The sequence below is a fragment of the Triticum dicoccoides genome, chromosome 1B, assembly GCF_002162155.2.
Source record: "Triticum dicoccoides isolate Atlit2015 ecotype Zavitan chromosome 1B, WEW_v2.0, whole genome shotgun sequence".
NCBI lineage: Eukaryota > Viridiplantae > Streptophyta > Magnoliopsida > Poales > Poaceae > Triticum > Triticum dicoccoides.
This window is the reverse complement of record NC_041381.1, coordinates 651,554,264-651,569,641: the sequence shown is the minus strand read 5'-3', so window position 1 is coordinate 651,569,641 and position 15,378 is coordinate 651,554,264. Positions and strand designations below refer to the sequence as shown.

Genomic DNA, 15,378 nt, shown 5'->3' with positions numbered 1-15,378 from the left:
GTAGCCCACATTGAGACCATTGCTATGGAAATTAGAGGAGCCAACGATTTTTTTAACCAAAGAAGGAACCTGCGAAGGTGTTTTGTTTGAGTTATTCTAAATGTCCTGCAAACAAAGCTTATAAGCACTTTTAGAATTACATTTGCCATTGGGTGTGAGATCCCAAACAAGAAGATCGGGAGTATCATCATTAATAATCAGCATGCTAATGATGGTAGAGGTTGTAGGTTCTTGAAAAGAGTGTTAATCAAATCATTATTCCAACATTTAGTACCAAGGTGTGCTCCAAAGAGAAATATTACCTTGAGTGATTTGAAAGAAAGAATGGGCTTTGAGCTTAGGAAGCAATTTGAGAAGGGCGCTGATCTGCGCCGGTGCGCCGGCCCAACCGTTGGGCCGGTCCAGCACCAGCCGTCCGATGCGCCAGCCAGGGCCGTCAGATTTGCGTGAGATTCCTTCGAGAAAATTCTCCCCACCGCAGCCGCCCCCCGCCGCACCGCACCGCGGGACGCCCCCGCCGGTCGTTGACCTCGCAGCAACCTGCACCTCGCCGCACCAGCCTCGCCACGGATGGCAGCTAGCCACCTCCGCCGTCGGCCGCACCTGGGCAACGAAGCCGTCGCAACTCCGCCGCCGCCGGCCATTGACACATGCAACACTCGCCGCGGTTGCAGCTAATCCGTGAATGGACGTAGCAAAAATTCAGACAGTTGTAGCAAAAACGCCGCCGGAACTCGCCGCCGCGCTTGAAGCACCATGGCCTCGTGAATGGATGTAGCAAAACACGTCTCCAGTAGTAGCAAAAAACAAGGTTGTTGCAACAAAAATGTCGTAAAAAAGCACCACAGCTTCATGAATGGATGTAGCAAAAACACAGATGGTAGTAGCAAAACTTTGACACGGTTGTAGCAAAAATGGCCACCGTCGCCGTCGCCGGTCGCAGAAAATGGCCGCCGTTGCAAAACCAGAATACGGTTGTAGCAAAAAACCAAGCTACTTCCAGCAAAATTAAAATACAGTAGTAGCAAAACTTGGTCTGATCTAGCAAATCAAAAAAGATGATAGCAAAAACTGTTTCCGGTTCCAGCAAAAAAAGACACTGGTTCCAGCAAATCATGATGCCGGTACAAGCAAGAATAAATGCCGGTTGTAGCTCATGATTTGCCGGTTGTAGCATGTTGGAGTCGCCGCCGATGTTGGTTGTAGCTCCTCGCATTGTCGCTTCCAGCTTCTCTGACGGCAGCTTCCAGCAAAATTGCTTGTGGTTTGCAGCACCGGTGGCAGCCTGCGGTCATCCTTGGTCGCTGCCGTCGCGTGCCACCGGTTGCCACTCCCGCTCGTCGTCGTTGTAGCATGGTCACCGCCGTTTGAAGCGCCCAATCCCACGCCGCAAGCTGGGTTGGCGCACAGCCGCGCTGATGGATGGGCGGTCGCTCGCCGGTGTAGCGCGGGGCGGGTGGATGGCGGCCGCTCGTCGGAGTAGCGCGGGGGTGAGTGGATGGCGGCTGCTCGCCGGAGCAGCAGGGGCATGTGGATGATGGCTGCTCGCGACATCGACGGCGGTCATCACCGGCAAGAGTTTATTTGGGGAGCAACGGGGAGAAGATGGGCGAGAGGATAAGGAAAGGGAATAAATGGTGGAGTGAATCGTGCGGGATGATAGAGACAGGCTTAAGCGGTGGTGGGTGGGCCTGTTGCCAGCGTGGACTTGACCGGCGGAGTTTCAGCCGGTCGACCGGCATGAAACGTTTCCCATTTGAGAATGGAAGTCCAGAAAGTAGATTTAGGCAAGTTGGAAGCAGCATTCCAGAGAGAAGAATCAACAAAATATTTGGACTTCAGGATCAGATGAAGATGAGAGTCGGGAGAAGTAGCAATTCTCCAGGCAGTAGAAAGGATAAGGCCCTGATTCATGGCCTGGAGATTTCTAATACCCAAGCTTCCCTCTTGTTTGGAACTGTAGATATCCTTCCAAGCTCTCCGACAAAGGCTTCTAGAAGAACTATCCTTTTTAATGCCTGTCCACCAGAAATTCCAGATAACAGCAGTTAGTTTTGCAATGAATTCTTTTGTGATGATAACTCCAACGATATGGTGTTGCTTTAGTAGATGATGGCCGGCTGTGTGGTGGGAGGTTCCATGCAATTAGGTGCAATCGAGCGATATACAAGGTCTAGGCCAGCACAAAATTACAAGTCTGAATTTGAAGCAGAAAGGACAAATGCTGATGTAAATAAGCTGCCATTTGCAGTTCAAACAATGTTCAAAGCAAAGTTTGCATTGTTCCTGCTCTGACTGTTTGAGCATCTTAAGCAGTTGTTACTGCCTCAATTTTTTTATTTTTATTTTGCGAAAACCACCTCAATATGTTGGCCTTGTCTATCGGCCCACAGTGACATACACACTGTGCCCTCGGCTTCACAGCTACGTCTATACTCTATAGTCTGCTCTTTTGTGACTTGTGTCATGCCCTAGTTAATTTACAGGCATTAAGATATTGGTTAAGTTTGTTAAAAAAATCTGGGAAATACTCGTTCTCTAGGCAATTTGACCCTAGGTTTTTTTTTGTGGGAAATATTCGTGCTCTAATTAGGTTTTATCACGGGCTTAACTTCCGGTAGTGTGACCTCAACGGAAGAAAGCGTGTACAGAAGGTTCCCGTCAAGTGCGTATAGAAGGTCTCGAAGGAGATATTTTGAGACTTATATCGTGGAAGCTCTAATTTGGCACAACTGTGGCTGTAGTTTAGTGGTTAGAATTCCACGTTGTGGCCGTGGAGACCTGGGCTCGAATCCCAGCAGCCACACATTTCCTTTTGCTATTTTTTCCCCCCACATTCTTTCCTTTTTACAGTAGAGGATTTCTTGCAATGCAACCACGCAATTGGTTTGCTAATTGTCTAAATAATTTCTTGCCATGAGTAATACCCGGATGGGAAATATTGCTATTCCAACGAGCTTTATCTTAATTTCCTAGTTGTGCTAAGTCATGTGCGAGATACAAAGTTTCTGGTAGAGAACTTCTTTGAGTCATCCTATTTTTCCGTTCATACGAAGGAAATTAATATGCGATTTACAAAATTGGGGAATCCAAAATGAAATCCTTTCTTTTTTGCTTATCTATGGAACACCTTTGAGGACATAGTAAAATGCACTAGTCTATTTGGATCCTTTGCACAAAGAAGAAACACTGAACATATGAATCACAAATTCATACGACTTGATTTTTTGTGTGAGGAGCTTAGATAAAAAAAAAGGATACATGAGACAGTGACTAGATTATCATTCTCTTGCAAAATATCACCGTAGTTTGCTTGGTGATCAGCTATCATTCTCTTGCAAAAAATCACCGTAGTTTGCTTGGTGATCGGCTTATTTACAGACATCCATTCAAAACGTATGTTATGTTTGATGTTTTATTGAGATGTACCGTGGAAGTTAAGTCATGACATATGTTCGGAAACCCAATGAAAAACGATCGCCTAGAACGGTGAAACGCCGACTAGTCTGTACTTCATGCGCTTTTTTAGGATGTTTGGTGAATTGCTGGTGAACACAAGTAGCTGGTCTAGGTTCCATGAGTTAGGAACCTTGTTCTCCTTGGCGCATCGTACACATCTATTTGACATTGATGGGATGACACTGAACGTTTTACTAAGATTTTGCGAGTTTTGAGTAAACTTCCAAGGCAAATTTAGTTGCCCCAGTTAGATGCACCCCACATATCGCATTGGAAATGTTGCGCCCAGTATCCAGCACCAAATTTCAGCGTGGAGTTATGGACTCGTGTCACAGCTGCCGTGTAGAAATCATGTCAAACTGGAAGCAACCTTCACAGTTTTTCATAGTAGTAATCTGGCAGCACCCAGAGTACACCAGTAACGAAGACAACAGTGCAATACACTACGACGAAACCACGCTCTGTTGAAAACGCACGGGCCGGAATACAAAGCAGTGAAGAAATACTCCCTCGGTCCCATAATATAAGCTGTTATTACATCCAATATACTCACATATTGAATGTAATAACATCATAATATTATGGACAGAGGGAGTAGCTGACAGGACAATTATAGTGAACTTGCTTCTAGTGACATCCAATATCATGTTAACAAGGCTAAATATCTAGCTCCATAGATAGCTACACAACCTGCTATGAAATCCTAGACAAGCCTAGAGCCTGTACAATAAGAAAATCCAATGAACAAAGTACTGTCGACAACGGCCCATAAAATTTAACCTGAGGATATCTTGCCACTCCCCAAAAGGCCCCACTAACCATCGGAATACTCTTCATCGTCACTAGGCTGTTCGAAAATTTCAAACTCCCCATCACTTGCTTCACCATTATTAAGGGCATCACCTGATTTATTCTGGCCATCTTCATTCAGTGGAAAGCTGCGCAACACCTCCTCAAGGTATCCAGTGGAGAAGCCTTCTCCAAGTGTGTCTGATACATCTTATAGGAAAACAACAGACAACACAACTTCCAACACTCGTATATTAAAGAGAAAGGGAAAACATCAATGCAATGCAAAAGTTCTTTAACCATGTAAAAGCCGACTCAAGGATTGAGAAGAAAACTTTGGTTAGTAATCGCAACCTTAAGTACTGCTTCTTGTTACTCTAACCTCAAAATGTAAAATCTGGTAACTCATTTGAAATATTTGCAAGAAAGGGAAATCAACAAGTTTACACTAAGCAACCAGAACTAGCCCAGTTCCCTTCTCCCCAGGTCATGAATTAATTGCTGCAGAAAGTGAGTGAAACTGTAGCCCAACTTGTTGTGTTTGTACTCTTTGTTAACCAACATATTGTAATATTTTTACTGCTACCTTCCTTACAGGAAAAAGATGTGTCAGGCACAGAGAGGAATGGGCACAAAGTTGCAACAACCTAGTACTTTTTCCCCATGAGAAATCAGATTTCATAGAATGAATTGTATTAAAGGATACAGGACTCATGTAAGGCGAAATCAGGAACATCCTCGGCCTACATAGATATAGTAAACAATTAGTTATTGTAGAGCATATTATAGAGCCAAAGGTGCAAGTAGTGACAAATACCATGGCTGGAGAATCATAACCATCTGATTCCTCTTTATCTTCCTCTTCCTCGTCATCAGCATCTTCACTATCAGAGTTGTTAGTGTCCATCTGATCCTCAGATCCAACATGTTCAGCAGGCGCTTCTGGAGAATAAATAGGATTTAACAAGCAGTATGGATGTGCTTAATTATCTCTCTAGGAAGAAGAACAAACATTTGTTCATCAAACACACGGGCTACCAATTGATCTGAACTTGTATCAAAGCCCATACAAACAGAAGTACAAACCTAGCATGCACGAAAATGGGATATAGAAACATGAACCTTGTTCATAAGCATTTATAAGCTATACAGTGCACTTGGGTATTTTCTACAAATTCCTTAAAGATAGCATAGTACTAGAACAAGTTAGAATGTGGTTAATATGTCCACTGCAAACAAAGAGAATATTGTACTCACAGGTCAAGTTTTCTATCATGTTCTAGTACTATAAACCTTTTTGGAATTTCTCGTGAGCTCATAAGTACTCAAACCTAAAATAGCTCCAAATGAATCTTGGTTCACAAAATTAGATTAATAGAGCCATCGAAGCAGTATATAATTAGCTCAATGAAAATTGTTTTGAACGATGCAGGTACGCATCAAGTTCATACTGCTCAGTAAGAGGTCTACAAATCGCGAAACGCGGACCATACACTATGTCTGCAGGGTACCCAGCGGCCAGAGCCCATATGTATTAAACAAATATGCATTTGACCAGTAGATGAGACTAAACCTTCATCAACATCTTTTCTTTCCTTCAGTTGCTCGGATCTGCAAATAGCTTCCTGCTTTTTGGACCTTTCAAGAAGTTGATGGGAACTTCTCAAAAGGGTTTTGGCATCTTCATTAGGACATAATGAGAGGAACCTTATGCATAGTTGTAACCTCAAACTTTTAATCATTGGCTTAGAAAACCAACCTGTCGAATGCTACATAAGAATTAGTTAGGTTATGCATGCAAAGAAATGTTGTTACAAGCAATGAATCAAGATTATTACACAGATTATGATCACAGCAAATTTGGGAGAACTTGGTATGATTAAAAGTGGTCGATGAAGGTACGCAAGCAGAGCTGCTTGCAACAGAAAAACTACGTAGTCTGACACTTTCCCTCAACAAGACACTTACAATGATTGTACAGTGAGATTTCTGAAGGCCAGTAAAATGCCACAAAAGTTAATTCATGTCAGATACACGAGTAGATAAGTAACAGTTGATATGGTATGCCCATAAAATGTTTATGTTCTTTCTATCCAAAAAAGCATCAAAACAAATATTTAGTTACTCACTGAGCAAGTTGATTGATGAGAAGGTTTTCTAATTTCGGCTTGAATGAAGTCATCCTTCAGTTCAAATAATTGCAGGAAGATGAAACTTTTCGATGGCATCCTTTCAAGCTTGCACATCTCTGACCACTTCTCAGATCTTACATGTCAAAAGAAAAGAAAAAATGTATAAGAAGGGGGGAGAAGAACAAGCAGCAAATGTAAAGGCCTTCTTATTCAAAGAGAGCAGCACTTAAACAAAGCCATTCATAACCCAAGTTTATTTATGAACAGACAATAACACCACCAGGCACCAGAGAACGCAATCATCTGGAGATATGAAGTGAGGAACTAAATATGTTACGGCAGATTTGCCCCCATAAATGTTCAACTGGATTGACACAAATAAAAGTGAAGAGCTAAGCATTTGTTCACCATATTGGGAAACTGTCAGGATATTACATGGTTCATGTTGTGCTCATACTAGAGATGATGCCCGTGCGTTGCTGTGGAAACTGGATGCAATTATTTCAATGAGATCTGATAGTATGAAACATTAGTATTTATATTAACATTATGGAATTGAAACTAAAGTACATATAATTATTTTATTTAATTATTAATATAGTTGTAGAATATTTATTGAATATGAGTAGCAAGCATGGTGTATGCTAGCATGGTGTATGCTAGCGTGGGTCTTTTCCCATGCATGGTGGCATGGTGACTTGGCATAGTTCCATGTTGAGAGAATTAGAGTTAGTGGGGATCAATTATTTAGGTGACCCAGTAGTTCAAAAGAAAACCTTGAAAACGCTCATAGTGGAACATGCATTACTACATCTACAGTTCAAAAGTATTTTGATAGAAACCCTTAATGGAGAACTAGAATATGCCAAAGCCAATTTTATTTTCCTATCTGTAATGAAGCTTCAACACTTTATGCACATGTAGTGTTTGAGAATTGCACCTGGATGTATGACCTAAATTCTCATTACGGAAGTTTCACTATTTAATTACAATCGAGTCCTCTACAAAGTCCCACCCCATTGCAGTTTGAAGGTGGAATCAATTATGGTCACTATCACTATGACAAAAACTTTGCAGCGTGAAGTTTGATGCACCATAACAAGTACCTAACTTAACTCCAGAACAGCTCCTAACTATTACCATGTTCACCTTTTCCCACAATCAAGCTAAATTAATATATTTATCTATTTCAGTGAAGAAATACTACGTACTTCTGACAAATCTACGTAACAGAAACATGTTTATTATTGCTCAAATCAGCAGACTAGTGTTAAGAATTCGCACATATATTCACTGTTTTGGGTACTGAAAAATGGACACAAACGTTTTAGTTGAATTGCTAACACATCAGTATCTTATGCATTATGCATTACGAAGCCTTTGATCCCAAACAAGTTGGGGTAGGCTAGATATGAAACTCTTTCACGAGGACTTCCCAGGAGGTCACCCATCCTAGTACTACTCTCGCCCAAATGGGTTTCATACCCAAAAGACTGGCTAGTTTTTACGTTGGCTCGCCAAGCCTATCACAACCCTTAGATACGAAACCCTTTCACGAGGACTTCCCAGGAGGTCACCCATCCTAGTACTACTCTCGCTCAAATGGGCTTCATACCTATGGGACTGGCTAGTTTTTACGTTGGCTCGCCAAGCCTATCACAACCCTCCTCCTTTACCCGGGCTTGGGACCGGCTAAGCCTAGAAGACATAGGCTAACACATCAGTATCCTATATTGAACTAAAATCTTATACAGTGGGCACTGGCATCCATTGGATTCACACGAGGTGTGGCAGGAATTCATGACGAGGTTTAAAAAAGGTATGGCATTTACTAGGATTATCCCGTTTTGGACATGGGCACGGAGAGTGTGCAACTTTTGATCACCAAGTTCTTTCACCAGTAATAAAAGGCTAGTAACTATATAGTAATATTAAGTATTTTTAACAACGAGACACTAATACAGGAAACAACGGGGAAGTTGAGAGACAGATCTTTTAAATAATGCAATGATATAACACTGGCTCGAAATGCAAGGAAAAAGAAATATATGACTCACCCATCGTGCCTTTTCGTTTGAAGATTCCTTAGCTCAGGAGGCATGCGAAAATCAATTCGCTGATATCTAGCACAAGAACATCATTTTTAAAAGATTCTAAAATAGCCAAGAAATAGAGTTCCAAGACAAGAATGAAATGCATAGGTAAAGAAAGATTTTGGTCGCAAGAAATGTAGCTAAGAGATTCTCTTTTTTACAAGTTTGTTACTCTGGGTTATTTTAACATTTGACTGCAAAGCTAAAGCGTGATTTTCATAAAGTTTCTTCTCCTCATACATGGAAGAAGTTACATTTTCAGGATAGGAACTCCTCAAAGAAGGTTTCTGAGATATGATGGATGTTGTCTCTAGTTAGATGAACTATTCTTTTGGAAGTAGATTTGATCATCGATGTATTTCAGTTACATACTTTTACCGAGAAGCAATCTAGTAATATTATTTTTCATTCTCATCTCGCTTTCTCATTAAGTAGCCCATCACCGCATTCTCATCTCGCATTTGCACTCTTCCTTCTCTTAAGTTTAGCAGTAGTCTAATGATTCAACTGTAAAGGAAAAAACCATTTGGCTGATGTAGTGTAGTTCAGAAAGATAAGACTTGTCAATGTTTGATAATGGAGTTCGCATTTCAAATAATTTTTTTAGGGTAGCTCATATTTCATAGGTTCTGCACAAGATATGATAACTTTATGGTCATTGATATTTGCAACTGAAAAAAGAAACATCAGAAGCATTCCTTACAATTTAAGTAATAGGCTCTACTCTCAAAAGAATATTTAATGAATGTCAAATAAGCAAATAGTTCAACAAAGCAGTGCTTACATTCGTGACTCGGGATCTTTACGAGGATCATATTCTTTTTTGATCCAGAATTTACCAAAGGGTCCAGTAGAGAAGTAGTATCCAGCTTTAAACAAAAGGCTGAGCAAGCACACAAAAAGAAACAAAATGAATGCAGAGACGATAGTTGGAAGACGTTAAGACATATCGAAAGGCCTAAATGATTCAGGAGTTAAAGAAACAACGATACCTTTTGAACTGGCTTGTTGACACATGCACACCATCATCAAGCAAACGTTCATAAAGTGACTGTCTTGGCCACACAGGACGCTCGTCAAATAATTTGCACACAGCCATCTGCGAATCCCACTCTGATGAATTCCTTGGTATGTGGTCTTCCCAGTTAACCTTCTTGGGGACAGGTAAATGGCAATTAAGGTAAACAAGGATATGCTTGAGGAAATGAGGAAGATCATTTCCTTCCTCGGAACACTATCTAAGATTTTGCAAAGACATCCTCTTACGAGGAAAATTCATGGATAGCCATGTCAGAATAACAGAGTATAGGTCATAATGGAACACAAGTTTTAAACATAAAGGGTCATTTATGGCAAACAAATTATACTACCATCGCATGTCACCACTGCATTGTTCTATCTCCAAATACAAAAGGGTACATAAAATTATCAGAAAATATAGGTGGTGTCATTGTTATTGCTGGTGTTCTCTTTTACCACAGTACTGTATGAGAGGCACTTATGTGTAAAATAAATGCATTGACAGGGAGCACAATTATTTACATTGGAGAAGTATAAAGGAGTGCTATTACTGGGTTGCTTGTCATTCCAACTTCCGAAATAACCAACACCCTCACCCCAGCATAGCACTTCGCTTCCGTTTTTTGGAAGAATCAATTGACTTCTCCCTTCTTCATTGATCCGGGAGAAAGGGAACCAACTACCAGTTGGGAAGCTAAACATCAAGGTTGTGGATTGATGAGGATACTGACACGCCGGAATAAAAAATGGATATAATTCAGAAAGATTAAAAAAAGGATTCCCATAAATTATGCAGAAATAATAATATAAATTCCTAATTACACCATGGCAGTTGCTAATATGAGTTGAGATAAGAGTAAAATGTTAATGTAAGGCAGATAAACTGAATGATCCCTCAGAAGATTTTTGAAAACAAAAGATTTTTTTTTCCAAGAAGCATGAACTCTGCCCCTCAACACAAAGTCAAGACTCTAGTAAACATACTAACCTCCTCATGCAAAATGTTCTCTCTTTTCCTGTTTTTGGTCTCTTTCATTCTTTTACCTAACTCTAAATTATTTTTTAGCTCTTGATATTCTCATTCCTTGTTAGCTTACTTCAATATTCCTTCATTTTGGCTCAAAACCATAAGCTCCAACTGTTTTAATATCATACATGCAAATGGCAATATATCTTATATGCCACTTGAAGTATGCAAGAAAGATGTCGGATCTGCCACCTATGCTTGCGTATTTTGCAGTGGCACACATGAAACAGATGTCGCCAGTGTTGTGATTCACTTCCACTGGTCAGAGCTCAGAATACCCATATTCGATGATTACATAGTGCTGACCATGACTTGATTTGAGGACAGCAGCAATGCCCAACCTAAGGCCGAGCTCACCTACAACCCGGCCATGTCATGTGCCTTACCTGCCCCTGCCCATGGGACCTGACCTGAGACCAAGCTCCACCATCAAATCCATTTTGGTCCTTTTCTATCCTCAAGTGTTGAAAGTGGCACTTAACACTAGTTACACGTGCTTCTGATGGCAAATACAATGCGTGAAGTCAGGTGACAGATCCAAACATTTTATAAAACAGAGTAACATGTAAGATGTTGTCATATATTTATTAAGAAAATACACAAAGTTGATGGTATAACACTAAACAAAGGATATCTTGAATGTTGAAAGGAAGCGCAAGGGTTGGTTCAATATCCATCTGCAAGCAAAGAAAAACAGTCATCACCAATGCAGTCAATAAGCTATTTCACACCAACTACAATGGACGCATCTCCCAAGAGAAGGCATTGAATGAGGTAGCAGAAAAAATGTCCTAGCCTTGTGTGTGTTTTCTATGACTAGCTGTATTTCATGCGTTGCTATGGATAAATAGAAACCATATTCCCAGTTGTAACTCCTGTAGATATCCTATATTTAAGGAAGGTAGAAGGAGAGATGCTGAGAATACCACCGCTCACCAACTCCACCTTTTAAGTAAAGAAGCCTGACTGCACATAAATAGTCATATCTATAACTGCTAAACCGCTTTCAGACTGAGTGGCATGTCTCTTACCGCTTACTGCTATTTAGAGTGTTGGTAAGCAACGTAGGGCCGAGTACAGTTTACCCAAAAGAGTAAACTGAGAAAAATGTCACAATTATATTTTACTAGACATTCATGAGAATCTAGAATCATTGTAACAGATAAGCAACAGAAAAGGTCCATGCAAGGAGGATCAACCTCCCACCGATGCCGCACAACTCCCCTTTGCATGCTCTTGGATAGTGCATTGGTCGATGGTAGAAGCCTAAAAAAATACAGTAAATATTATTAAGCGATATTTTAATGGTGAAATAAATTTTTAAAAAGCTAGAGGAGCTAATCCCAGAAGCTACGCAGACAACTTAGCTCCACTTTTCCGAGGGTGAGAAGGTAAGAATAACATGTTTTGTTCTAAGTGATAAAAATAATATTTCTGAGCATTCTGATCAATTCTAAAATTATTGTCGGTGCCTTAGTGAAGATTCATGTACTACAACTGGTGCTACAACGTTGACCATGTGAACGAGTGTGCTGATTGAAGGCATTTGTCGCCAAAAAATTGTGCGACACTTATAGGAAACCGAACCTACTGCCATTCCTTTACAGGTGACAAAGAAGAAACCCATGCTGATTGCACAAAGCAAAAGAGACTCATCACTGGAGATGATTTGAGAAGGAAAAAAAAGGATATCCCTCAATTGGTATGTTTCAGCAATGAGTTGTTCAACTAGAAGATGAACACGACAATTTTACAAAGCTTGATTGGGTTAGCATTGACTTCAAATATTTCAAGCCACAGGTATATTCATGATTATTTATATATATCCAGCAGATATTTGAGGTACCAGCAGCAAATCAGATACTGATAAATACTCCCACATGTTGCATTATAAGAATATATGTGCATGAAACACGCTCATACAAGTAGTTTTGTATTTTGACTCAGGTTATTAGCAAAATTTTAGGACCAAGGTTTTATTTTAAACTTCTGGAAAGAAACCACGAATTCAAGGAAAATGCAAATAATTACACACACACCACCCACCCAAATTCAACGTCATTGTAAACTGTGAAACTAGGAGCACTTACGCTATGTTTGTTGGATTATCCTTTATTGCGAAGAGTGGTGGTACCAACATCATGACATCTCCATCATCCGTGTCTAGACCTCCTGCCTTATCTGCCATGCAGAAGGGGAAAGGAGTGATCAGAAATGGCAACCTTAAGCCATTGCATCATCAAAGTAGAGAAAGTCCGAAGGTATTCTACCAGTGCCTAAATCATCTTTAACACTGGGACAATCTAACCGTTTTCTTTTTCTCACTTGAGCAGCATGCACTGGGACGACATGCTGAAAATCTGCCATGCCTGCATAAACCTTGTGTATGAGCAAATTTGCGTGTAGAAAATCATGTATTCAAACACATCGTTGCCTCCAAACAAAGTCTTATATTTGTAACATACATAGTCCAACACAGTGTGTCATACTGGTAAACACCATACCATAATCTACTAGCTACTAGCTAGAGTTGCTCCAACTGGTCAAAAGAAGCGAGCCTTGGAACACGACAGCCGTTCCAAAGCGTAATAAAGACCAAGGCATTTCATCAAACAGGTTGTGGCCAAGCGCTCACCATCGAAATGGTAGGCGGTCCGGACGCGCGCCACCACCTCGGCACGCGGTGGCGCGGAGCCTCCCTTGGGCCTTGAGAGGCGGAGGAGCAGGCCAGTGGAGGCGCGGGGCTCGCCGAAGGTCGGGTGGCAGTCGGGGTCCTCCGGGCGGAAGCGGAGCTCGAGGCGGGAGCCGGGGTCGGAACTCCGGACCTGCGGGGGATCAGAGAACAAGCGGAAGTAGGTCACTCCGCTTGTGCTGCCTGATGGAAGCGAGAGGGGTGAGGGTTTTAGGTGTGCGTACCTTGGCGATGGCGGGGAGGCCGCCGAGGGTATGGGTGGCGCGAGCGGGAGAGGAGGGGTATCCGGGGTAGTGCACGGCGAAGGCCTCGGCCCCCGGGAGTGTGCCGCTGACCGCGCCGTCCGTGATGGTGGACGGTGACTCGGGCGCCGCCGCCGCCGCCGGGGGGGTGGGGATGGAGGAGGTCATCGGGGAGGCAAAGTTAGAGGGGATGTTTGATAGGGCGGGGAGAGGGGCGGGCGGTGGGGCTTGGCCGCCGGCGTCGCCTGCCGGGCTCGCGGACGGAGTGGGGGCGAAGGCAGGGGACCGGCGGAGAGGGTGGCGGCCGACGGAGGGGAGCGACGCCGGGGTGGTCCGGTGGAGGCCGGAGGGCTCGTGGCCAGGGCGAGGGTGTTCGGGGGCCTCTTGGGCTGGCTTCTATCGTCGAATCCACTTATTTGGCCCATTCAGGAGTGCCTCATTCAGCTGTGGGCCTGACAAAGGTGGTCTATCGTCTAAAAGCCTGGAGGGAAATGAACCGGCCCAGGAGGCAGCGTACGCGTCCGTTCCTCCTTCCTTCCTGTTTCTTTCTTTTCTTTCGGGCTTTTGCTGTGTGTGCTTTTTGTTTCGGTTTTTAATTTTTGTTTTTTAATTTTCTTTTTTTAATAAAAAAACTAATGCCCACACGTGTGGCATCTTGCACATCGCCCACACGCCTCCATCACCATTGATTTTTCCACGTATGAACAATGACATCGGCAGAAATATTTTTGATTTTTGGCTTAAAAATGTTTTATCTCCTAATTAAAAAATCGAATCAAAAATCCGTTTTCATCATTAAATCCGTCTCGACGAGATCTTCAAAAACTAGACCCCATGTTGATATGTTTCAACGAACTTTTTTTTGCCCAAAAGTTGCCATGATGTTTACACTGTATTGGCCAGAGTGTTTAAAATAAAGTTGCATGTGGCTATTTCAGTTTGTAGAGCATGGTAATTTTATTTTTTGATGATGGCAATTCCAGTACTTTGACCATAAAAATTATTTTTTATATGAACCATGGCAATTTTAAGTGCATGTATCATGACTTTATGTTTCATGGCAAGTCTAGTTTTTTAATTCCCCGTTTTATAATATGTCAAAATTTACTTTTAAATGTAGAAGAAAATAGCTAAAACATAGCATGGCAACTTCGGTGTAAACATCATGGCAATTCATATGCAATAGACATGACAACTTTTAACCAAAAAAAATCGTCAAAATATATTGATATGAGATCTAGTTTCAAACATCTTGTCGCGAGGGACTTAATGGTGAAAACGGATGTTCAATCGGATTTTTCATTTAAGAGATAAATATTGTAAAAACTGAAAATCCAAAAAAAACACATGCATACATGCGGTGACATGGCGTAGTCCGTTATAGAGCGTGTGGGCGGGTTTGGCTCCCACCACGCGTGTGGGCGTTAGCGTTGTCCTTTTAGATTTGATTTTTTGGTACCCCTTCAAAGGATGTTTGGTGGGATTTCTCCCCGCGCACGAGAGGCACGGTGATTTTGTTTGTGTTTTTATTCATAGACTTCCTTTTTCGAAATGTTTTATCTTTTGAACCGTGTGTCTAAATCATAAACCGTTTTCATCATTGCATTTGAGATTTTTGAAATTAGATCTCATGTTGATAAGTTTTGATAAACATTTTTAAGAAAATATGTACTCTCAACTAGAAGTAATTTGTTCTTACAAACTATACTAACACGTGCTTTCAAGTAAACTAATTTGTGCTTTTTGCAAAGGGTGTGCTTCACTTTTTTGAGGAAGCACGGTTGGAGCTTACATGCGAGGAACATAATTGCACTTCACTCGGAAAGAAAAAAAATGAGGACCAAAAAGAGAAGACTGAAAAAATCCAAAAAAAATAAAAAAAAACAGGAGGGAAATCCAGAGGCCAAACAGTCAGAAGAAGAAA

General features: G+C 41.6%; 1 protein-coding gene and 1 non-coding gene across 2 annotated transcripts; one reads left to right on the top strand and one right to left on the bottom strand.

Moving 5' to 3' along the window:
* Window positions 1-2,734: 2,734 nt before the first annotated feature.
* TRNAH-GUG lies at window positions 2,735-2,806 on the top strand. The gene has a single exon. It is a non-coding gene; the product is annotated as a tRNA-His (tRNA).
* Window positions 2,807-4,054: 1,248 nt separating this feature from the next.
* On the bottom strand, window positions 4,055-13,806 carry LOC119349395 (general transcription factor 3C polypeptide 5-like). Its single transcript, XM_037617424.1, has 14 exons — window positions 13,437-13,806; window positions 13,156-13,345; window positions 12,791-12,889; window positions 12,611-12,701; window positions 11,720-11,786; window positions 11,155-11,197; window positions 9,466-9,637; window positions 9,258-9,356; window positions 8,438-8,503; window positions 6,378-6,513; window positions 5,822-6,017; window positions 5,066-5,190; window positions 4,955-4,991; window positions 4,055-4,449 (listed from the first exon to the last, which is right to left on the bottom strand). The coding sequence occupies exons 1-14, from the start codon at window positions 13,620-13,622 to the stop codon at window positions 4,274-4,276; spliced, it is 1,683 nt and encodes a 560-aa protein (XP_037473321.1). The 5' UTR covers window positions 13,623-13,806; the 3' UTR covers window positions 4,055-4,273.
* Between the last annotated feature and the right edge of the window lie 1,572 nt (window positions 13,807-15,378).

Bases quoted from the DNA above. Each gene is read 5' to 3' on its own strand.
- LOC119349395 (XM_037617424.1), bottom strand. From the start codon at position 13,622: ATGACCTCCTCCATCCCCACCCCCCCGGCGGCGGCGGCGGCGCCCGAG. The intron at 12,702-12,790 runs GTAGAATACCTT...TCTGCATGGCAG, and splicing joins TAAAGATGATTTAGGCACTG to ATAAGGCAGGAGGTCTAGAC. The intron at 9,638-11,154 runs ATATCCTTTGTT...ATTGCCATTTAC, and splicing joins GCTTCCTTTCAACATTCAAG to CTGTCCCCAAGAAGGTTAAC.